General features: G+C 33.7%; 1 protein-coding gene across 1 annotated transcript in view; it reads left to right on the top strand.

Annotated features, from left to right (window-relative positions):
* Positions 1 to 26,007, top strand: part of DNAJC1 (DnaJ heat shock protein family (Hsp40) member C1) — a 249,941-nt gene that overhangs the window by 79,421 nt on the left and 144,513 nt on the right. Inside the window, exons 4-7 of the mRNA XM_002820584.4 lie at positions 3,455 to 3,620; positions 4,492 to 4,589; positions 5,550 to 5,643; positions 20,528 to 20,618. Coding sequence (XP_002820630.3) covers positions 3,455 to 3,620; positions 4,492 to 4,589; positions 5,550 to 5,643; positions 20,528 to 20,618 — 449 coding nt within the window. The remainder of the gene's footprint in view (positions 1 to 3,454; positions 3,621 to 4,491; positions 4,590 to 5,549; positions 5,644 to 20,527; positions 20,619 to 26,007) is intronic.

Genomic DNA, 26,007 nt, shown 5'->3' with positions numbered 1-26,007 from the left:
GCACCTTTAAAATTTTTTGTCTGTTTCATGTTACTATATTTATAAAAGTTGAATGTGTTTTTTAGTTTACTAAATAACGTTTCATTTACAAATGCTGTTAAAAGTATAGTTATTCAGCCTTAATATGTTAAACTTTTATAAATTTATTAACTAGTTATTGTAAATTTGATTACAGGTGTGTTAGAATCAAAATAACCATTAGTCTGAGAATAGGAAATTTATTTTGGCACCTTTCCTAAATAAAGTGCGGTGTACCACAATTTTTGGCATATATATATTTTTTTCAAAGAAGAATGACAGCAATTAATTTAGACATGTTTTCTGTTTATAATCTTTGTACAAGTAGTTCTTATTCAGTTTCAAAATGTGACCTAAGTGGAAATTATGTTATTATTGTTTTAAACTAAAAATTCAAGCTTTGTAATACAGAAAATTCATAATTTAGGCACATGCTAGAATTATTTAAATATTCATTTTCATAATATACAGATTTTTAATTTTAGTTTCATAATTACTATTTTATATTTCAAAAAGTTGAAACGTTTTAAATTTCCATACATTTTTATGCTGGTAACTTGAAAAAATTTTAAATTTGTTTTTCAGTGTTTGTATTAGCCTAAATATGTTTGATGAATGGCAGATTATAGTATGAAACTCACTAATGAGTATGTAACCATTATTTTATGTTCATGAAGTATATTTTAAGAAAATCAGGTGAAATAAACACACATTAGGCCATAAGTTGGATGTGTGGAATTGATTAATGTTTTCATTTCCAAGAAAATGCCATTATAATTCCCTATGATTTTTAGCATTAGTGATATTTTTTATCATAGAGATTTCTTTCTTTATATCTTACAACACATACGTTTGTACATTCTTAATCTGGCTTTAATAAATAGTTGAGAACAGTTTGTATGAATCCCAAATACAGAGCATTTTAACAGTGTTATATGTTTAAATATAGAAAAGCCTAATAAAGTGATGTTTTAAATTTTATGTGTTGTCAACACAGTATTTCTTCTTAAATAACTTATGAAAAGTGTCTGTGTGTACTTTAAGAAATGTATTTTCAATGTTTCATCAAGAAAGCAGTGATTTATCTTTTAACAGCATATATTCTAAAAAATAAACTATAATGGAAGCTATCTTTCCTTAAAATGGCCACTCGTGTGAGCTATAATGTTCATTGATAGTAAAATCAATAGAGCATTGATTCTAAGCTTAATCCTTAGAGACTGTTGTTTAGAGTGACAGACATAGCCTAGTAAATATCTAGTTCTGTTTAATGTGTTCAGTGCGTGAGATTTTGCTATCTTGAATTTGTACACCAAATACAATTTATATGTAGGGTAGAAAATAGTAGTTATTAACAGACACATAGCACTTTCAGCTATGATGGTGATAAAATATTTGATAAGAGATTCTTAGCTATGAGTTCAGCTGTTTTCTCTTCTGCTATAGTTTAGTTATACCCAAAGCAAATTTGATACTTCAGAGTGCTATTAGGGAATTGTCTCCATTTTCTTAGATGTTCTTTATCAATAACTATACTTTTTACCTGAAGTTATTTCATGGGAGAAGTTTGCTGAAAATGATGATTTTTATATTCACCTTTTTTACCCCTCAACAAATCTGAAGTAGAATATGGATTGAGAATAGATTCAGGACTTAAGATTGATTGGACTTCATTTGAATGTTGTAATCTTATGTTAGAGCACTTGAAACCTTTTTACCTGTACATTTTCTCATTTAAAATGAACCAGTTTTTATAAGATAGATTTAAACATAAATTTTTGATAACATGAATGATAGGTTTTATGAAGTCATATTATTATATCTTGATGTTAATATTAAAAAATTTCGATAAATATTGAAAAAGAATAGCACCAAATTTTTCTGGTGTAGCTACTGCCAAACCATACATTAGTTTGTAGACTCTTGTATATTACACAATTTGCTTTTTAAGAGTTTAGTACTAATTAATGTCCTTTGCTTTCAACATTGGTTATTCCAATTTGATTATATTGTTATTAATAACCTAAGTTGATCAAAAAGTCAGGTTTTCTAGATTTGCTAATAAAATATATTTTGCATTTATATCTGATGTTTTTCTACTGAAAAAAGAAGTTGCCTGTAATAAATCCTCTGCTTTATTTTTTTAGCATATCTCCAAGGTATCAATTTAATAACTATCAAAGTAGCTACTGCAGTTGTTGCATTTAAATTGATTTACATGTCAAGACTGGCAGTTTAGCAGCTGCGCTATTATTCCTAGATCGGTCAATTTACTTGAGAAAAACCTACTACTGAGTTCTACTGACCTGCCTGACAATATAGGCCCTATTTCTATTCCTGTAATTAGGCCTGCGACTAACTCAGAATATTTTTAATTAAAATATTTTGGTCAATGTGTTGCACCAAATTAGGCCTTTCAGTGAAGATTTAATTCTGGAAATAGTGTGATTAGAATATTTAATGAGTTGTGTTCAATTAACAGGTTGTGTGTGTTGAACACACAGTGTTTGTATGTGACCATTTTGAGTTTTATAATCATAAATGTTACTCCTTATTTTTAACCTCAAAGATATTTGTTCAATGATTGTCCGACAAGTAAATTTAAATTCAGTTGAGAATTTATTTTAAAGTAACTTTTTTTATCCTGATAGTACCAAGAAAGCTGATTTAAAATGCATCAGCTTTTTAAAGGACTAGGAAAGCTTTTACTTGTTAATGTTCTTCTCTTCCAGCAAAAGCCAAAAATGAGGAAATTGCCACTTAATTGTTTATAAATAAACAGTTTTATTGAGAAATCCAACATAAACACTGGTTGTTTCCACATCTCTTCCTAATTTAGGAGTTTTTTATTTTCTAAAGGAATATAGCAATACAAAATTAAAAGACACTCAATTTTATAGGCTTTTACCTCATTAAAAAGCTTTGATAAAATCATGTGTATAAATACTTCAACCTTGAGCCACCATAGTTTAGGGGTAGACATAAAAGCACTGACTAGAAAATTTATTCTGAATTTGATTCACTTAATATGTAATTCGCGGTAACAAACAGCTCTTATCTTGATCTTTCTCCTGTTGAGATCCTTCCTTTTGTTGCTGACTCCAACGGGAGAGTCTTTACTATAGACTAGCAGACAGGTAGACTACACGTAGCTCCTTTAGTTTAGATGTCACTCCAGGAGTCACATCTTTGGGTGCTGTAAAAACATGAGATCTGGTATCCACAGTATATTACTGGACACTTTTTTGAAGGGTGTCAGTGACTAGAGCTATCTACAGTGCTTTGAATTTACTAGACATTATAATGCTGGGAATGTACATAAACATTATCTATTTTGGATAAATTTTCTTTTTCCTTCTTGTAATATAGGCACAAATAGTTTTTTTTTGTTTTTATTTTAAATTCCCCGTGAAAAACTGTTATATTTGTACTGTAGGTATGATGATATTCTGATCAATGGACTTCCAGATTGGCGACAGCCTGTATTCTACTACAGGCGGGTGAGAAAAATGAGCAATGCTGAGCTGGCATTACTCTTGTTCATTATTCTCACAGTGGGTCATTATGCGGTGGTTTGGTCAATCTACCTGGAAAAACAACTGGTAAGTGTTAGTAATAAATCAAATGAACTAGCCTCCTTAATTTTGTATGGAATTTCGGACATTTATTTTTCAGCTGATGAAAATTTCTGTTTCTCTCTGTATACTTCTCATTCTAATAGTTTTATACTCAATGTTTGACATATTTCTAAGTCAAGAAGAACCCGTGAAATAAGAAAATATTCTTTTTTTAAAAAATGTGGCACTTAAGTTTGTTATAAAACTTTGTGAAAGTCCAAATATCTAGCTGGGAATTAGAAGGTAGAGCCATGTTTTAATGATCACCTTCCAAATAGAAATATTTTTTATGTAAGGCTGATTTTGGATTTTTTTGTGTCACAGGCCTTTATATAATGAATGTTTACTTTTAAAATGTTTTAAGTAAATAAATAAAATTGGAAATGAATATAATATTCTAACTTCAATTGGTTAAAAGAATTATTACACTTTTCTTGGTTTAATATGCTACTCTATAGTTTATTCTTCTGTGGGTTTTTATTTATGTGTTAAAGATAATCAAACATATTTATCAGTATTCATGAATTAGCATCTGTTTACTCATTCCTTTTGAAGTGACATTATTAAAGTTGGATGAATGAGAAAAAGTGAGTTGAATGCTTTCTCTTCTTAGAAAACTTTGATTGCTATGGAGATGCACATGACTGACAGTCCTGAACTTCATGTGTGTTTAAGGCCTGGATACCATGGCAACAGTTATTGTGAAAGATTGATGATTTTACTTAATCATGTTGGACCCTACATACATTTGCATAAATGTTCCTCTATAATGTTTACCCTTCGCAGAAGAGCCTAGATAACGTTTGAAGTGTACATGTTAATGATAACCTGTAACCATAATTCTTTCCACATTAAGGATGAACTACTAAGTAGAAAAAAGAGAGAAAAGAAAAAAAAGACTGGCAGCAAGAGTGTGGATGTATCAAAACTCGGTGCTTCAGAAAAAAATGAAAGGTGAGAGCATATAAAAATACTTTATAATTTGAAGCTGTTTTAAAATACATCTTTAATATGATTCAACTTCATATGTATGTCTGTTTACATGCGCTCTCATTTGTATCTGTGGTAGTCTTATAAAAGACTGATAATGTGCCATTGTTTATGAGACAAGTTCTAATCTTAAGCAAAATGTCTTCAGGTTTTTCCCCCATATAAAGTGTGAATATATACCTAAATAATCCCTCAAATTCTTCTAGTTTGAAATTTTTATACTGAACTTTAGAAACAAAGTACTATTAGACGGACCTATCACTTAGCTCAGGAGTGACAGTATGTAGAGAGGCAGTGATATGCAGTACACTCAAAAAGATACCACCATTTCTTCTATTGATTCATAGAAAGGAATAAAGGGTTTAAATAGTTCACACAGCAGGGCATGAACTGGGATCAATGTGCGATGGAGATCAGAGACTATTCTGCCTGTCTTCTATTCTGATGACATCAGTGAGTAATGCTTCAGTGAACTGCAAATGACATTAATTTTTATGTATTGGTTTGTTTATGCTACAGTCTTCATATCTGGTTGTCAACACTTGGGAACACTCTGATGATGGTTAGTTTTTTATAGCTGAGGTAATCATAAGGCTTAAGAATTCGTTGTACAAAAGTGATGAAAAGCCCAGGTTAGAAAGAGGGCTTTTGTTTATCTTTGTAACTTGATTAGGAACCTCCTTCCCCAAAATCTTAGCCTAGATTCTCTTACATGCTATATATATTTCATTTGTTGTGACTACTGTATTTCATGATAGAGTAAGTCAGTTATAAATATTTCAGTGAATACTTTCCTCATTTTTTTTTTATTGAAGTAGCCATTCAAAAAAGAATTCATGATCTTTATGGAATTATTTTGCCTCCCAACTTTCTCTGTATATACCTCATATGTTGTATGGTGTTCTTTTTTCTCCCTCCCTTTAGATTGCTGATGAAACCACAGTGGCATGATTTGCTTCCATGCAAACTGGGGATTTGGTTTTGCCTTACATTAAAAGCATTACCTCACCTAATCCAGGTAAAATGTACCTCTTTTATATAACATTAGATCTTTTATTTTTAATCATTCATGAAATAATTTATGCCCGTGTCGGCTCTCTGAATGCTGATATGCAGTGGATGCTTTATAATGTTGATTGAGTAGGATTTTTATAAGTTAAACCTAATTTAGATAATTCTAAGATTATTTAGATATGTTTCTGTAATTATCTTTTATAATGGTTTTAGATCACCTTAGAGTCCCAAGATGCTAGAAAAAGAAAAAAACATACTATCTTTAGTACAGAGATAAAAGCAATAAAAATTTAATCCACTGTTATCATTAAAAGCATAACCAGTAAAAAGGAACAGTATTCAAGTAGCTTGCCACCCATTATTTTAATAGCATTTAAGTACATAGTGTTAAAAAAAAGAAAAACCAACCTTTACATGAACATCTGTATAATTGTACCAAAATATATATTGCTTTCCATTTTATTTGCAAATTTAAGAGGAGTGAGGACATTTTGTCTTATACAGGTAATCAGTTTCTGTTTCTATTTAGTCTTGATTAAATAATAAAATGTGGATATATATCATATTTATATGTCAGTTTCTTTTATTTTTTTACATTTAGTATACCAAAGCATATTTGATTAAATTATTGCTTTGTTAATTTTGATTTTTGCATCAGGTTAGAAAATCCCCAACACATAAATATTTGAAAGTAAATAAAACACTTTTTGGTGTACAGATTTTGAGGTTGAGATTTTAATTTTTTGGAGAGAAATGTTTTATTTTAGAAAATAAGTGTTTATAATCTAGAGGACCAGATAATATTCTAATTCAGTTCTACCCACTTTGTAGTTATATATTAGAGCTATTTTTCCTGATTGTTTAAGGAAGCTAATGACTACAACTTCTGCATTTTCCTTTATTTTTCTCATAATGAAAATTTTATATTTAAAGGGGATATTGAACCGAAATACTAGTGTGCTTCTTTTTATCCTTTGAGAAATTACCAGTTCTTCCATCAAAATAGTTCATCTTAATAGTTATTGCTTAGAATCTTATATTTTGTTTACAGTTAATAGAGACAAATTACAGTATTTTGGTAATTTAAAAGGTTTGTTTTTAAGTTGTTTAGCGTGTTATATTGTTTGCTTGAAAAAACACTCTGCAATGCTTGTATGGTGTCTGTAAGACTTAATGAGGGAAGGAAAGTCTTTATCACACTGGTATGTTTATGAGAAAATGAGACAGAAAAATATTTTTAGGGCAGATTTTATTTTTTTAAGTCTGATTATTTTTTGCCAACTTTAGAATCCGTGCAATAGGCAAGCCAGAATATAGATGAGTTAAAAAGTATATTCATGAGGCAGTATAAATAGAATATTACATAAGATGTCAATATTAAACACTTCTTTGTAATTTTAATCTAATTTGAAATAAAGTTTATTTGGTAAAATTAACATATTTCTTGTTTAGCATGCAGGGTAATTTGCCAGACTAGAACCAACATATTATTATGGCTTAGATTTGTAATTTACTTTAAAATACTTGCCTGTGATAGCTGTTAATTCATATAACTGATTGTTTTGCCTCATCATAAATTTGTAGAAAATATACAAAAATGAGGAATTTTATAGAAATTCAAAAATAAATAATGTAGAAAATATACCAAAATGAGGAATTTTACAGAAGCTTTTTAGTTTCTTTAGAAACTCTGCTTTTTTTTAACTGATCAGTTTGAATTTTAAAGTTTTTACTTACTTGATGGTATCTGCTGGCCTTTCGGTTTTGAGATGCTAGGCATTAGGGTTCCAAGACCTTTTAAATCTAATTTTTAAATTTTATTCTAATTATTTCTTCTTGATAAACGGATTTCAAGAAGAAAATTAAGATGATTTTCCTTTTTAAAGCAAATATTTGATATTTTTATTCTGCTTTGGGGACCTTAGATTAGTGTTTCTAGTGGTCACTAACAAAATAATGTAATGCAGTAGACTCTTTCAAATATATATTATAATAGTGAAAGTACTTTAGATTGATAAACATTGCTTATGAAATACATTAGCAAAATAATACTGATCAGTTGCTCTCAGGATTAGATTTTTGTCTGCTTTTTGTTTTGTAGTATGCGATGACCTTTGTATTAATTTTAGATCTTCTTAAATAAGATATTTATGAAATTTACAACGAGTCTTTTTCACCCGAAGTTATCTGGATTGGTAATTGGAACAGTGGTCAAAAAAGAGCCCTGTTAAGGCTCTAAGAATAAAAAATGGTAGGTACAACCTTAAACTTTTAAAACATGTACTTTATGTACCACTTTTGTGATATAGAACCATTGTTTTTTTATTTTTATTTTTATTTTTTTTTGAGATGGAGTCTCGCTCTGTCACCCAGGCTGGAGTGCAGTGGCGCAATCTCAGCTCACTGCAGCCTCTGCCTCCCAGGTTCAAGCAATTCTCCTGCCTCAGCCTTCCAAGTAGTTGGGACTACAGGTGCCCGCCACCAGGCCCGGCTAATTTTTTGTATTTTTAGTAGAGATGGGGTTTCACCGTGTTAGCCAGGATGGTCTCGATCTCCTGATCTCATGATCTGCCCACCTCGGCCTCCCAAAGTGCTGGGATTACAGGCGTGAGCCACCGCACCTGGCCATTGTTTTATTTTTAAATAAGAGTCCACTGATTGAAGTTTCTTGTACTCTTTCTGGCATAAACTATACCGATAATCTTGCTTTCTTTAAAGAAGAGTCAAATTAGAGTCTTGTGAAACAATGTAATTGTATAATCTTTGTAGATATATATGGTTTTCTCCAAGTCTTTCATAATTGGCTTTCTTACATCTAGTTAACATCATTTTAATTTAATTTAATTTAATTTAATTTAATTTTTATTTTTTAGAGACAGGGTCTTGCCATGTTGCTCAGGCTGGCCTCATACTCCTGGGCTCAAGTGATCCCCCCACCTCAGCCTTACAAGTAGCTGGGACTATAGGCACACACCTCCAAGCCAGACTTTTTTTTTGGGAGGTGGGGAGTACCCTAGGTGGGACATTAAAACAGCATTTTTAACAACTCTTATTTTGAGCTTGCCAAAGCATTCAACTTGGTTTTCATACAAACAATTCTTATTTCTTACTCATATCTCATCCTTTTTTAGATAGTAATTAATTGAATCATGTAATTAGAATAACAAGTATAACTACCACTAGGAGGTTTAAGAGTTAAACAAGCAGCTCTTATAAGTATATAGTAAATTAGTTAAGCACATATAGGTTAAGAGAGTTTTACTTTTGGCGTAAATTCCTTGAATTTTATGAAAAGTTAATTAAAACTGAGCTGCAAATATTTGATGTCTGTATATAGCTATTGGTTAAGAAGCAGGGTCCAAGCTAAAAGTGGGAGATTCAGAGGCTTCCAGCAGGTGACCTTTACACTGGCAGAATCTGTACCCAAATCTTGTCATAGCAATAGTTCTTCAGTTTAATTTCTTTCCTTCCTCTAAATACCCATTCCTTTGCTACACTTCACATACATAAGGTCGTCTGGTAGGATTGGGAAAGTGGCATTTCTGGCTCGCTTGAGCTCCCAAGTTTGTTTTTATTACTTAGCATCTAAGAGCCCTAAGAAAACTCCTGTTGCCTGCTTAGTATACCTAAATTATTTTCTATTTCCTCCCAAACAAAATTACAAATGCAAATAATTATTTCCACATTTGATGTGTAAGGCATCTTTTGGTCAGATGTTTAGAAAGACAGTTCAGCCAGTTCAATAAAAAGATATTAAACGTATATCAGAACGGAGCACTACTAGGGACTACAGAGATAAATGTGCCTTCTCTAGGACCTTAATGTCAGGTAGCAGTTATAACACATGAATTTAAATAACCATTCTACAATACGGTATATATGCTTCACATTTTAGTATGAACCGTGACTTCTGTAGATATTCGGAGAAGTAAGATTGTCTCTATTTGGGATGACCAAAGAAAACTAAAAAGAGTAAACACTTGAACTGAGTATTGAAAGATGAATAGACACTTAACAGTTAAGTGCCCACTTTGTATACTAGGTGGTATACAAAGATAATTTTGTAGATGCAGTACTTCCCATAAAATCATACTGTGTTAACGCTAAAAGCATCCTGAGGAAAACATTATACAACAGCCTTTTTTTAAAGAGGGTATCATGTAGCCCATTACTATCTTCTTAGACTGTATTCCAAGTCTGTAGATTCTGAGTATATCTATTTAGGAATTTATATTATAACAGGTAAATCTGATATGACAAGTCTAAAAAGAATATTTAGACAGAATAAAGTTAACTGATAAGACAACAAAGTATTTCTTTGATTACACACACATCTGTGAAAGATATGTGTACATTGTTAGGAATGGTAGAAATAAAGTACATAAGGACTATGAAATCAGCAGAAAATAAAGGAAATGGTTCTGTGATTAGGCAAGATAGAGGTAAAAGTATCTCTTTGATAGTTCCCCTTGCTTTTTGAAAAGGTCCTTATTACCTCCAGAGCACTGGATTTTGTTCCTTTCCTTTGCTCTGAGAAGGATATTGGGAGAATTATAAGAATTGATAGAAGAACAAAGCCAAAGAGTGAAAAGCTATTATACTTAGTGAATGTTAAATATTTGATAATATTAAATTAATATCAGACATTTCCCAAGTGGGTCAGTATTCAAGGACAAGATGCTTGGATACTGCTATATTTAGTCAAATGTACGCCCCATATAATCTACATAGGCAGAAAAGGTAAAAGTCAAGTGAGAAATTACAGGAAAAGAATACGGTGTCTGTAAATTGATGAATGAATGGAAGGCTGGTGTGTGTGTGTTTAGAGAGATGAGAGAACACTGGAGAGGAGTAAAATGGATGACTACATACAAGGAAGCAGGGGGAGCTTCAGGAAGTGTGTTGAGATAGCTAACAAAGCAAGTAGAGCGATCCCCAGAAGACATGGGTATGAGTTAGTATATAACAAGGAACTTGGACTATATCAACAGAGGGCTTAAATCCTTTGAGGCAAGAATTTAATTGTAACATTTAAAGTATAGCTCCCGTGACACTTTGACATCTCTTACCAGTCTGTTTCTGCTCTCCTGGTGGGTTTGAAGAAAGTACACATTCTCTTGGAATCTGACAAAAAACAGTCTCCTTTGTTGGTTGTATTCGGCTTGTAACCCCAGGAAATTTTTCTGACCTCCAAAATGCCCGTCTTGGGTATTTTTAAATTGATCATATGTTCTGTAACCTGGAAAATAGCAAGTGGTTGATGACATATATATAATCAGTGCTCTGTGCATATTTTCAATTTAGCTGTTATAACTTATTTTCGCAACTGTTTCAGAACCTTAAATATTTGGGCCCATAGTAATTTAGATTGTTCAGACCATCAATTTCTCTGATAAAATCAGGAAGTGCCACATACCCCAAATGATTACCAATCTAAATCATAGACACAGTTCTCTGCATTTTCTGAGATCAAACAGGTCTTCAGCAGTCAGAACTTAATTTGCTTGAGAATTTGTTTGATTTTTCTAGGAATTCACCATTCGAGTTTCTCTCTGACTCATATATTACATTTCTCGGTAGCATAATTTATAAAATATAAAACTCATTTGTTTGTGCATTGCCTAAAGTTGTAAATTTGTTACCTTTTTAAGTTCCAGTCCTATCTTTTCTCATTACTAAGCAGATCTAACAAGAACACTATTCAAATAAAAATTGTCATAGGAAGTTTCCAGCATGCATATCCCCACCCCCATCAGGATGTATAGGTTGCCTAGGAGCAGTGGCTGAGAAAATAGAGGAATCTTCTCTGTACAGCTCTGGCTTTTACCTAAAAAAAAAAAAAAAAAAAAGTTGCCTAAGAGTAAAGGGAGTACTATACTTTATAGAACTGTCTATAAATGGAAGCATCCTCCCTCCCAAGAAGCTGCTTCTCCCATGGAGACTACAACTGTGGACAAGCCTGGAGGTCACCCTCCCTGACAATTAGGGCCCTTCCTTTCTAGCCCGTTTGCTTCTGCTTGCTAGGGCTCTGTCAGAAACCAAACAAACAAAACATTCACAGCTAATTAGCAGGAAAAAAAGCTTCTAAAAGGCTATGAGGCATTTGTTTCAAGCTGAGTAGCCTGCCCTTTTACTTAGAGTTAAACAGATTTTCCAAGGGATGAGGCAGCTTGCTTTTAATACTCTAAAACTTTTTAAAACTTTTCAGACACACACACAGAGAAACCTGACACAGGAAATACATAAACAAATGAAAAGAGATGGAGAAGTTCATCTGAATTTTTATAAGCTGAAACTACTGCTACAGGACAAAGGGATACGGGCAAACTGGAACGACCTCACAACATAAGACAGAGATTCCTTACTTCCACCCTCTGAAAGTAAATCCTTGCGTCTTACGCAAGTACTCAGAGATCCAAAGACAGACTTTAGAGTTTTGTAGGTTACTGCTAGATGTAGAAAAGATAAAAAGCCACAAAATGTTAGGTAGGATGTTACCAACATATAGTCTCATCAATTCCATATTTTATAGATGAAAATACTTAAGACTCAGATTGGTGAAACAGTTTCCCCAAAGTGACACAACTAGTTAATGGTAGAAATGAAACTTGAAGTGGATGAAAATAAATACTAAAATATAAGAAAAAAATACATAAGAAAAATAAAAACAAAAAAGAATAAATTTCGCCCCAGGTAGATAATTAGAACTTTATAGTATAAGCTGTCTAATCTTAAACTCCCTGTCAGAATGTTCAGGCTGATTATAATTACAAATTTTCCTCAACTTATCGATTGCATCCTGATAAGCCCATCATAAGGAGAAAATACCCTAAGTTGCAAGTACATTAAATATACTTAACCTCCGGAAACTCATAGCTTAGCCTAGCCTACCTTAAACACTCTCAGAACCCTTACATTTAGCCTACAGTTGGGTAAAATAATCTAATGCAAAGCCTATTTTATTTTTAAAAAGCGCCGAATATCCCATGTAATTTACTGAATACTGTACTGAAAGAAAAAACAAACAGAATGATTGTATAGGCCCTGGAAGTATGGTTTCTGCTGAATGCATATCACTATCTCACCATCAGAAAATGGAAAAGTTGTTCTATTAAACCATCGTTAAGTTGGGGACATCTGTATGACATAAGTTGTAGGATTCCTACATTGAGTTAGGACTGAATAAATGGCTTCTACAGTCTCTTCTATCTCTTGGAACAAATGGAAAAAATAGTTTTTAGGCTTTGCATCTCCTTGAATATTACCGTCTCAGACCAGAGGAAGACAGTAGCTTCTGGTTTTCTGGGGTTTTTTTTATTACTTTTTGTGGATTTAGTCTTATTATAGTTCTGTACAGAAATTTTGACTCTTATCAAAATGTACAATTTTAAAGTTTTTCTATATTTTTCATTGTAATTTTATTGCATATTATATGTAATTCTGAGATTATAGTATAAGTCAATGGGAGAACAAAACAATATAGAGCATTTGATTTTGTGGGCAGATTTTCAGAAATGTACTTATGATATTTTCCTATATTGAAGGTTATTTCTAAGCCTCAAACGAAAGAGAAGATTTGGCTATCAAACAATGAAAAAGAAATAGAGCATCCTCTGTATTGTGTCTAGGTATCCTTCCTCATAGCTCTTCCACATTCCTTATTCCCAGCAGGACAGGTGGTATTTCCCTGCTCCTACCACTGTAAATCAATGCCTGCCCGCCTTCCCGCCTTCCTTCCTTCCTTCCTTTCTCTTTTTCTGTTTCTCTTTCTTTCTCCCTCTCTCTCTCTTTCTCTCTTCCCCCCCTCTTTCTTTCTCTGTCTCTTCTTTGTCTCTTTGTCTCTCTCCATCTTTCTGTTTCTTTCTTCCTTTCTTTCCTTCCTCCTTTCCTTTCCTTTTCCTTTTCCTTTTCCTTTCCTTTCTTTCCTTTCTTTTCTTGTTCTGGGGTACATGTGCAGAATTTACAGGTTTGTTACATAGGGAAACGTGTGCCATGGTGGTTTGCTTAATACCCATCACCTAGGTATTAAGCTCCATATGCATTATTAGCTATTTATCCTGAAGTTCTCCCTCTTCCCGCCCCACCACAGGCCCCGGTGTGTGTTATTCCCCTTCTTGTGTCCATGTATTCTCATTTTTCAGCTCCCACTTACGAGTGAGAATATGCAGTGTTTGGTTTTCTGTTAGTTTAATGCCCTTGTTTCTTAAGCTTTTCTTTGGATTGCTTAATATGTTGACGTTTATATGGAGAGATAAAAGTAAACCAAAACATTACAAACAGTGCCACCTTAGCGTGTTCTCTTATCCCTTAATGAACTATGTCAAGAATGTTAAAGAATGGCCGGGCATGGTGGCTCACATCAGCACTTTGGGAGGCCAAGGCGGGCGGATCACCAGAGATCAAGAGTTCGAGACCAGCCTTGACAACATTGTGAAACCCCGTCTTACTAAAAATATAAATATTAGCCGAGTGTGGTGGCAGGCACCTGTGATCCCAGCTATTTGGGAGACTGAGGCAGGCTTGAACCCAGAAGGTGGAGGTTGCAGTGAGCCGAGATCTTGCCACTCCACTCCAGCCTGGGTGACAGAGCAAGACTCCATCTGAAAAAGAAAAAAAAAAAGGTTTAATGTAAGGATATTCTCCATCTCACAGCTTACTAATCTGGAAATATTGTATCTTCAGGCTTAACTAAATTATCATCATTATGAAGCCTTCCTTCATCAGACCAACTGAAAAATTCTCATTGTATGTTCTCCATACTAACCTTATAGCATTTACTATTTGTATTAATCACAATAGACTGATAGACCTTAGTTTGTTTCTGGCATATGCCTCATGTCTGTCACTGGTTGATAGGAAAGTGGGCATTCCGGTCTACCTAACCATTCAGGAGCTCAGAGCAATGATGTCTTCATCATCTAGCTGTATCCATCTGGAACATGTGGCCTCCTTGCTCATTATGAGAAGAGTAGAGAGCTGGAGGATTTGCATGAGTTTTTCTGTGAGTTGGTTTGGAAATGACACATGATATTTCCATCCACAGCCCATCCAGAACTAGTCCTCTGACCCCACCTGATCTTAAAAGGACAAGGGAATATGGGGAAACAGAATGTTGAGTGAGCACCACTTTCTTTGCCAGTAATTCATTCAACAAATTTTATTTATTGATTTCATTATTTACTTTGTGCCAGAGCAGGGGTGGGGGGTGAAAGACAATTCTTGTTCTCATGGAACTTATATTCTATATTCCATATTTTAGTTAATATTTATAGTTATCTTTACATATTCCTTAAGGGAAACTGTAGTATCTTATATAATCCCCACATATCCTAATAATGTACAACACATATAATAATGGTTCAATAAATAAGCATAAATATCCCTGTTTAATGTCTTCTTGTGCAGGAGCCTATGCTCTATAATTACGTACAAAGAACACTCATACATTATTTAAGTTAGCCATCATTTAAATGTAAAACCTGTCCCCTGTTTGATGTCTATGCAGGCAGGTTTTGAGCTCTTCAGGAAATCTTAAATATTGGCCAGGGGCAGTGGCTTATGCCTGTAATCCCAGCACTTTGGGAGGCCGAAGCGGGCAGATCACCTGAGGTCACGAGTTCAAGACGAGCCTGGCCAACATGGCAAAACCCCATCTCTACTAAAAAATACAAAAATTAGCCAGACGTGGTGGTGGGCACCTGTTATCCCAGCTACTTGGGAGGCTGAGGCAGGGATAATTGCTTAAACCCAGGAGGCGGAGGTTGCACTGAGCTGAGATCATGTCACTGCACTCTCCAGCCTAGGCGACACAGCGAGACTCTGTCTTGGGGGGGGAAAAAAGAAATAAATTTTTAGTACTAATACAGTTGCTTCTAGAATAAAAACTTTTGCTCATGGTTCCATTCATAAGGATTATAAACTCCTTGAGAATAGGAGTTCTTTCTGTTTGGAAAAATGTAAACTCCATAATTTTAATACAGTATTATGGGGCAGGCAGTTCAGAGCCCTAATCAATTGAAGTAAGCATTTACTTATTCATTAGATATTTATTAAGCTTCTGTGCCAGGCAGTGTACTAGGGCTATAAGGATGGATTAGAAGTTTATATCCCCAGGAAATCTAACTTTCTGTGTAGGTAAACTGGAGTTTACTCTGGACCCAAATAATTTTTTTGCTTACTTTTCCCATTAAACAATTTTATTATAATTTTATTCACTTGAATTCGCCCCCCCCATGAAAAATGGGAGGGAAATAAGGTTGAAAACGATTTATCTTATTCATCCTCTTTTGAATGCTTGAATTCAAAAGCATACCTTACAGAATAGCCATACCTTAGAACATACCTTAAAGAATAGCCACCTGGTTTCTTCTTGAATACTATCTCCAAAATCAGTCTATTTCATTTTCAGGTAATTTTAATTATTAGGAAATTCTTTTATATATATATATATAAAATATATATATTTTCTCTATATATATAATATATTTTCTCTGTATATTATATATGAAATATATATTATATATGATATATGAAATATATATTATATATTATATATGATATATGAAATATATATTATAGATTATATGAAATATATTATATATTATATATGAAATATATAATATATTATATATTATATATGAAATGTATATAATATATTATATATTATATATGAAATATATAATATATTATATATTATATATGAAATGTATATAATATATTATATATTATATATGAAATGTATATAATATATTATATATTATATATGAAATGTATATAATATATTATATATTATATATGAAATGTATATTATATATGAAATATGAAATGTATATTATATATGAAATATGAAATGTATATTATATATTATATATGAAATATGAAATATATATTATATATGAAATATGAAATATATAATATATATGAAATATATATTATATATTATATATGAAATATATATTATATATGAAATATATATTATATATGAAATATATATTATATATTATATATTATATATGAATTATATATGAATTATATATTATATATTATATATGAATTATATATTATATATTATATATGAAATATATATTATATATTATATATGAAATATATATAATATATTATATATTATATATGAATTATATATTATATATGAATTATATATTATATATTATATATGAAATATATGTTATATATTATATATTGTATATTCTATATTATATATTATGTTATATATTCTATATTATATATTATATATGTTATATATTATATATGAAATATATAATATATATGAAATATATAATATATGTGAAATATATAATATATATGAAATATATATTGTATATGAAATATATATTGTATATGAAATATATGTGATATATAAAAAATATATTTTGTATATATTATATATAATAATATTTTTATATATTATATAATATATATTATATTTTGTATATATTATATATAATAATATATATTTTTATATATATTATAGATATATTTTATATATATTTCTATTTATTTATTTTTTGAGACAGAGTATCACTCTGTGGCCCATGCTGGAGTTCAGTGGTGTGATCTTGGCTCACTGCAACCTCCGCCTCCCAGGTTCAAGCAACTCTCTTGCCTCAGCCTCCTGAGTAGCTGGGATTACAGGTGCCTGCCACCACATCTGGCTAATTTTTTGTATTTTTAGTACAGATGGGGCTTCACCATGTTGGCCAGGCTAGTCTTGAACTCCTGCCCTCAAGTGATCCACCCACCTTGGCTTCGCAAAGTGCTAGGATTGCAGGTGTGAGCCACCACACCTGTTCTTCCTTATATTGATCCAAAATCAAAACTTTCATCTCTGGAATCATATGTAGTAGTTCACAACATTCTTTCCTGTAATAAACCTTGAGATATTCTATGGTAGTTATGAAGTTATCCCCAGTCTTCTTATCTATAATCCCTTATAAAAATAGAGTTTCAAGCTGCCTCCCTATTTAATCACTTTCCTTTTAAAGTCTTTCTATTTGTCAGTGCATCTTAAAGTGTGTTACCCCAAACTGTACACAGGGATGGTTGAAACAATGTAGAGTTGTTTAGTAAAGTAGAATTGCTTGAGTTCATAGATTATTAAGGAAGTAATGTTTCCTGGAGTGGGCGTATTGTAATTTTATTTCAAAGCATAGGTAAGATGAAAAAAAATAAAACATGAGGAATGTTTAAATAAATGCTTAGAAATGGAGCAAAAGGAAGATTAAAACAGTGAATGAAACTAGGGAATGTATTGAAAGTTCTCAGATTAAGTAGAGTAGGTTAGGGTGATTGGGTGGATTGCAGTCCTCAGATAAGTGAGGATTTGGATTAAATGTGTATTTCAAAGAGGAAGTTTTAGTGGGATTATTTCCCATAGCAGGAAGAAGAAACATTAACAGGGAAAATGTTCAAATTTGGCAGGACTGCTAGGGAGAGGTTGCTATTATACAGCAAAATGAAGTGAGAAGGATGCAATTAGAAAGGTCACATAAGCAAGAAGATACAGGATTTGGCAGGGGAATTTTGGTGAAGTATGAAGCACAAAACTCATCCTTTGTGTCGGAAAACAAGATCCTTGTCAAATTGGCGGAAGTAATAATAGAAATAGCTAACATACATATAAGGCCTAACTATGTCGTAGAAGGTGTCATTCTAACTGTTTCCCAGGTATTAACACATTTAATCTTCATAACAGTCCTTTAAGTTAGGTACTTTTATTATCCCCATTTTATGGATGAGAAAATGGACCCACAGAGAAGTAAAATAATTTGCTGAATGTCACATAGCTAGTACGATGGCAGAGCTGAGATCTTAATTCAGATAGTCTGGCTCCAGATCTGTCCTCTTAATCACCATATTTCACTGTGCTATACTGTAATGATTGATTTCAGCCTACTTTCTTTTACCTCTCATAAATAACTAATCTGTGCCCTTCTTTTCTTGCATGTGCCACATTTCCTACTCCCCTCAAGGAGCCAATGCCTTCCTGACCTTTTCTTCTTCCCTACTATTAAAACCTACTCTGTGGAAAGAAGCTAATAAGCTCATTCATTCATTCACACCAAGGTATAAATGACTCATATGGCTTAATATAAAATAATACTTCTTTAGGGTTGACTTTTTTTAAGGGGGGTGGGGAATGTTAAGGACTTTAAAACCTTAACCCAAAACACTGTTGAAACTTAAACTATATATGGGCATGGGAGGATGAGTAAGTTGGGTGCATGGCCATCTGTGCTCTTCCAATAGTACCATTGTTTTCCTGGCCTAGGGCTTGTGTGACTCCTCATAGAAATGAGGTAGGAACGTAGAAGTGGGGATGAAAAGAATTAAGAGATCTTTTACTGTATTAATAATATATTTGTATTGTATTGATTCAATGATTTTAGGAATACCAAATTCTTATTAGGTGGAGGAGTTCTGATAGAACCCCAAGAGACACAGACCCGCAGGAAAAAGCTTTAATTTGGACACAGTCATAGATGAAAAGAGTTTCTAGGGTTTAAGTATTTATGTATTTACATCTGAGTCAAAGTAGTGTCAAAGATTTTGTTCCTTTATTTCTTGCAGAAATAAAGCTCTCTCAGATGGGTCTATGATTTATCTGCTCTAGGAATCTTATGGTCTGAGAATGTTACCCTAGAGTTATTCTTGATACCCTTCTTTTTCTTATTTCACCTCAGTTAGTCATCAGGCCCCTTCATTTCTTGCTTTATTAGGTTTCTCACATATTTCAGTCTAGTTCAATTCGGTAAATACTTATTGAGTACCTGCTTTATGGCAGATACTGTGCTCTGGGCATGTAAGTATCCCTTTCTCAGTTTCTCATCTGGAAGAGAATATAACATGATACAAGCAGTTATAGACATGTTTAAATATAGAAGTAGTATACAAGGGAGAATTACACTGCCAGAGAAGGTCAGAAAAACTTGCAAAGGAGATGGGGCTTGAATGGGTTTTCAAAGATTAATAAGAGTTCATCAGAATAATGCCAGGGAAGTACAATATTGTAGCCAGAGGGCAACGCAATTGCGCAGACATGGAAGCACAGTGTGGGCTGGCAGTTGTTAATACAAGTGGTATTCCTATAGACTATCTGAGGTTTGAGCCAAGGAGTGTGGTAAAAGATCTGTTTTGCTTATTTTCATTGTCAGGATCTCATATGCCTAGAGCATCAACTTGTTTATTTTTATGTATGTCATTATTTAAGACCTAGTTTTTTTTTTTTTTTTGGTACACCACTAAAGCCTTACCTGTGTGCCACTCATTGAGACTTCAGTTACTGTATCTTGACACTAAGTATACATATGCAGTATGTGTCCTCAGTCCTCAATCCTCAAGACTTCATGGTAATGGTTTTTATACTTGTCTCTAAGGGTGGTAGGAGGAGTGGCAACTTTCACTTTTATATACATGCTCATTTAAGTTTTATAATCAGATTTGAAAATAGTTTTGAATATCTATTGTAGTTAAAGGGCTAACATGAAAATAGCAGTAGTACTTTGTTAGTCACAGTAATATAATTTACTGTGCCTATCAGTTCAGCAAGTGAGTTTTTCTGCTCTCTGTATATGCAACAGTATATTATGAAAATAGTATACAATGGAAGAAAACAGGAAGAGGATACCTCTTTTCCATATCTGAGAGAAAAAATAGTTTAAAATTATACTCATAAAATTTCTCATTGTAACTGGCTCTCCAGGAGAGAAAAATCATAGAGAAATGTTTAATTTCTGCTCATCATAAAATTTGAAAACAAAAAGAAAGCCTACTTATAAAATGAATATAATGCTTTAAAATTAAGTTGTATGGAAAATATTATTGACGCACACTGATTTTTATGTTAATTTATGTATAACTTTTTTTTTCAGGATGCTGGGCAGTTTTATGCTAAATATAAAGAAACAAGATTGAAGGAAAAGGAAGATGCACTGACTAGAACTGAACTTGAAACACTTCAAAGTGAGTTTTAAACATTAGCGTTTTAACAATGTCATATAAAATTAATTATTTAAATGTGAATTATCTTTTAAATTCAGCAGTAATTAAATTTTCTGTTTTTTTTTTTTTTTCCCACTCCCTAGTGGAGTCACTTGTACTTAATGTATTTGACATGGAACATACTACATTGTAGCATTACTTTACCATCCAAAGTTTGATATCAGAAGGAAGGATAAAATCAGCTTGAGTCATGTAACTCCTCAAATCTAGGGGCATCCAAAGTCTGCAAAGCCCTAAAATACTTCAGTACTGTAATTACAGTTGATATTTAGTGCTAGTTTAACCAGTTAATCACCCAACTTGCTGTGTAACAGTTGTAGTTAGGAAACCTGAGAATACCAATGATTTTTGTTTTGAATCAGTCTTTGTTTCATTTGCAATATTGTTATATAGTATGAACAACTTTGTATAAATTATCAGTATGTTGAAGAGAAATCTTCCATTGAACACAAAGACAGTTCTTGCTGATTTTAGGAAAAGTTGAACATATTATTTAAAAAGGTATTTTCTCAGCCCCAGTCCTGTTGTCTATTTTTGCCTTATCTACATCTTGGCTCCCACACTTATTTTTGCCTTATCTACATCTTGGCTCCCACACTGTGTCTCTTTGCATTTCTTTATTTTTATTCCAAGCACTTAATACTACTTTAATTTATATATTAGTTTTGTTTACCATCTGATTTCCAACCCTCCACCCCCAGTAGAATGTAAGTTCCATGAGGGTAAGGACTTTATCTGTTTTGTTCACTGTTATGTCCCAGGTTCTAGGGATTTGGGTGTGGTCATTTTAGGGGGTCATATTTCAGTCTATCACAATCCTTCAGGTGTCTGGACAGCTTTAGAACAGAGACTGCTCATCTCTGTGTCTGTAGCATCAAACAGGGTCCTGGCACATAATAAATGTTAAGTAAATGGATGGATGTATGAATTCATGTAATGCCATGAATATTAATGAGCATCCACTGAGCACCTAGCCATGTAAAACACCATCTCAAGAAGCACATAATTTAATTCAAAAAGTTTCAATACTTACAAATACAAAATAATATTCAGATCAACTATATAATTATTTAAAGTAGACTTCTGTTAAGAAGAAGGAGTAAGAATGATAGAGGATTATTACATGCCAAGGTTGACATATGTGTTAAGAAGTAGGAGTGTGCAAATGAAACTCTTGTCATTTTTATATAATTGTTATTTTAGGAAAAATTCGTACATAACAATTTCTAAGCCTTTTCAGACTAATCACAGGAGAAGAAAAATTAACATTTGTAAAAAAAGAGAAGAATATCGGCCAGGCGCAGTGGCTTACGCCTGTAATCCCAGCTCTTTTGGAGGCCGAGGCGGGCAGATCACCTAAGGTCAGGAGACCAGCCTGGCCAACATAAAAACCCTGTCTCTACTAAAAATACAAAAATTAGCCAGGCCTGGTGGCGGACACCTGTAATCCCATCTACTCGAGAGGCTGAGGCAGGAGAATCACTTGAACCCAGGAGGTGGAGGTTGCAGTGAGCCAAGATCACGCCATTGCACTCCAGCCTGGGTGACAAGAGTGAAACTCTGTTTCAAAAAAAAGAAAAAAGAAAAATATAAAATTAATCCAAAATTTACCTGTAGAGGCAACGTGAATACACTACATTTCATTGCTTTCATGGACACAGCATATCATTTCTATGTAATTTTTTGTTAAAAAAAAAATTGTTATAATTTTGGTAGATGTGTTAGAATTATTTAATAGTAACAAGACTAAGTATATATACTACCCCTTTTGAAATTAGGTTAAACATGAAGTGTTTATCACTACACAAAAGCTCCTTTTGGAGTTAACTATTTTTCCAAAATTGTCCAATGACTTTTGTTCTGCTTAAGAGTTTGATGTAATTCTCAAACAGATTTAATAGTCTTCTCTTGGCCGGGCACAGTGTCTCACACCTGTAATTCCAGCATTTTGGGAGGCCAAGACAGGTGGATCACCAGAGGTCAGGAGTTCGAGACCCACCTGGACAACATGGTGAAACCCCATCTCTACTAAAAATACAAAAATAAGCTGGGCGTGGTGGTGGGCGCCTATAATCCCCACCACTCGGGAGGCTGAGGCAGGAGAATCGCCTAAACCTGGGAGGCAGACATTGCAGTGAGTTGAGATCGTGCCACTGAACTCCAGCCTGGGTGACAGAGCAAGACTCTGTCTCAAAAAAAAAGTCTCTTTTAATTTTGTCATTGTCTGATTATGTAAAAATCACAAACTAAAAAACATATAAATATCTGAAAGTGAAAATGTGTAACAGTCTTGTAAAATGTTTGAAAATTCATCACTAGCTTATCAGTTATTGAAACTCAGAGTGGAATAAGTAAATACCAGAAAGCATATTAAAAACATTCCTCATACTATGCTCTGAATAATAAGATTGTTATCTTGCATGCTTCTTTTATCAGTGGTATATTTAGAAAAGGTGATAGTATCAACATTAAGAATGTTAAAGAACAGTCACATTCACTGTTAACAATGTCAGACTGTCATGTATTTTTTAATGTAGTCTCTAATGGTTACATGCAAAGAATATTTTAATTAATTTTGTTAACTTCATTACAGTATTCTGCATTGTATACTTCAGAATTAATACATAAAGGCCCCAAATCCCCCAGTGTGCATTTCATTTGCCCCATCCTTCTTAATTTTAAAGACCATCATCAGAATATCAAGTTCATAATAACATTTCTGTCTACTTAATTGAGTAAATGCATCTCATGTAGATTAGCAATAGCTGTTTTATGCTGCCTGTTTTTCATGACCTAATTGCTAATCTGCCCTCATCTGCTTTACTGCTTAGATTGTACAGTATTCTCTGAGGGCTGCACTAGAACTACTTTGAGTAGGGTGTGATAGTCTTATTAAAATGGCATTTTAGATATGGGGGGGCAGTGAAAAGGGTGATTTCTTAAAAATAAATATCCTTCTGGGAAGTCTTTCTGTAAAAAAATTATTGATATATGTTTGGGAAATTTGGGGCACTTTTTATTATAAACTTTTAATCAATTTTGTGGTTTAGGTTTAAATAAGTTGAATACTTATAAATATTAGACTTTTGAGGGTTAATGATTTTTTACACATTCTCTAATTATATGTTTTATTTTTAAATAATAAAAGAGAATTCTATGTACTAAAACAGCCCATATCATGCATGAGAAAAAGACATGTTTGACTTACTTTATAAAGAAATTGTAAAGGTCACAATTTGAATAGACAAGGAAAGGAAAGGATAGAAGTAAACTTGATTATTTCCTTGACCTCTTTCTTTGTACCTCGTATGATTTTAAAACATAACCAAAATTAAATAATCAAAACTCTACTGCCAAGTACTTCATTTAAATATGGAGAAATAGTTCCCAACATTAGCTATGTTTTTCTTCTTGTTTTGTGGTCCTTGTTGCATGCCCCAGAAAGGGACTGAAGTAGGGGTGCCTCAGGGACACCCTGTAGGATGAAGCACTTAGTGAGAAAGTAGGAGGACAGAATGTGACTTTTCAGTGTGGCAGGATGAGAAAATTTAGTCACCTTCCTGAAGACTAAAGGAAGGGTGATTTTCTAGAAAACTCAGGTTCATGAAGAAAGTACTTGATTCAGGGATTGGTAGGGAAGAAGAAAAAATAGATTGAGAAAGAGCAGCCGCAGTTTAGGTTAGAACACTTTGCCTGTGGTAACATAGGGTGCTCACGGATGGGAGCATACTCTCTGAGATAACTTATGCAAAGGCATATAACTGATCACTAGCTCCAGCATATCTGAAAACACGACCTAATAGAATCTCTGTACCTTATGCCGTTTTATATTGTAAAACCTAAAATCTAATAGGACCCCTCGTTCCAAAACAGTTTATACGTAGGCAGATAATATCTAAAGAATATAGTATTTTATCCTGGATACTTTTACCTAGAGTACAGTAATAATATACTAGGATATTTGAATACCAATGGAAGTGTGAAATTTTAAAATCATACAACTCAAGTATAAATTTACAATTCCCTTAATATTTCAAATCATAATGCTGTGTATGTACAAATATAATGCAATCTCAGTTTCCCCATGGCAATGATTCAGAAAATTTTTATCCAATCGAATATATAAGTGTTTATGGCTATAGATTAATTAGTCAAATTTCTTTATCTTTTTTTTTCTTTCGCTTTTTTTTTTGAGATGGAGTCTCGCTCTGCCACCCAGGTTCAAGTGCAGTGGCACAGTCTTGGCTCAGTGCAACCTCCGCCTCCCAGGTTCAAGTGATTCTAATGTCTCAGCCTCCCGAGTAGCTAGGATTACGGGTGTACACCACCAAGACCGGCTAATTTTTGTATTTTTGGTAGAAACGGGGTTTCACCATGTTGTCCAGGCTGGTCTCGAACTCCTGACCTCAGGTGATCCACCCGTCTCGGCCTCTCAAAGTGCTGGGATTACAGGTGTGAGCCACTGCACCCGGCCTATTGAAGAAAATTTCTGAAAGTAAATTTGGTGTAGCCTAAGTGTACTGTGTTTACAAAGTCTACCATGTTACACAGTAATGTCTGAGGCCTTCACATTCACTCACCAATCACTCACTGACACCCACAGCAACTTCCAGTCCTGGAAAGTTTCCAGCTCTGATCTCTTTCTGAGACGGAGCTCCTAGGCAGAGGGGTGGCCCCCTGCGGTTCAGTAGACTCAGCTTTGAGTTCCAGCCTGCCAGCTTTGGAGAATCCAAACAGTCTGGACTAGGAAAGGTCCCCACCCGCAATGCAGGATGCCTATTCTACCAAAAGGCAGCCAGACTGCTTGTTCAAGTAGGTCCGTGATCCTGTTCCCGTCCTGAACAGATCAGAGCTCTGTTTGTAGAACTCAGGCTGGAGTGGCTGAAGCCCCCACAGGGAGGTCCAGCCCAGTGAGGAAGAATGAATTGGGGTCCCGCTTAAAGAAGCAGTCTTGCAAGTCTTGGCAAGGCAGCTGTGCTGCATTGTGGGGGATCCTTCCTCATTTGGACCGTTTGTATACTCCAAAGCCAGCAGGTTGGAATGGCCAAGTCTGCTGAATTGCAGAGATGGCACCTGCCCCTTGCCCCAGGTCCTGTCTCAGGTAGACTCCAGCCTGTTGCTGTTGGCCAGCTGGAATTCCGAGCCCCAGTGGGTCTTAACTCGTGAGGTGCCATAGAAGTGGGGCCCGCAGAACGATGCTGCTTGTCTCCCTGGATTCAGCCCCCTTCCTAGGGATATGTACAGATGGATCGCCTGCCTTGCCAGGGATCCCAGGGCTGGAGTATGTAAAACTCTCAGCCTCTGTGTGTGCCTCAGTGGCTGCTCTGCCAAGACTCCACATAGCTCTGTG

Source organism: Pongo abelii, chromosome 8 (genome assembly GCF_028885655.2).
Source record: "Pongo abelii isolate AG06213 chromosome 8, NHGRI_mPonAbe1-v2.0_pri, whole genome shotgun sequence".
NCBI classification, from domain to species: Eukaryota; Metazoa; Chordata; class Mammalia; order Primates; family Hominidae; genus Pongo; species Pongo abelii.
The sequence above is the reverse complement of the archived record's forward strand: the minus strand, read 5'-3'. Positions and strand labels throughout refer to the sequence as shown.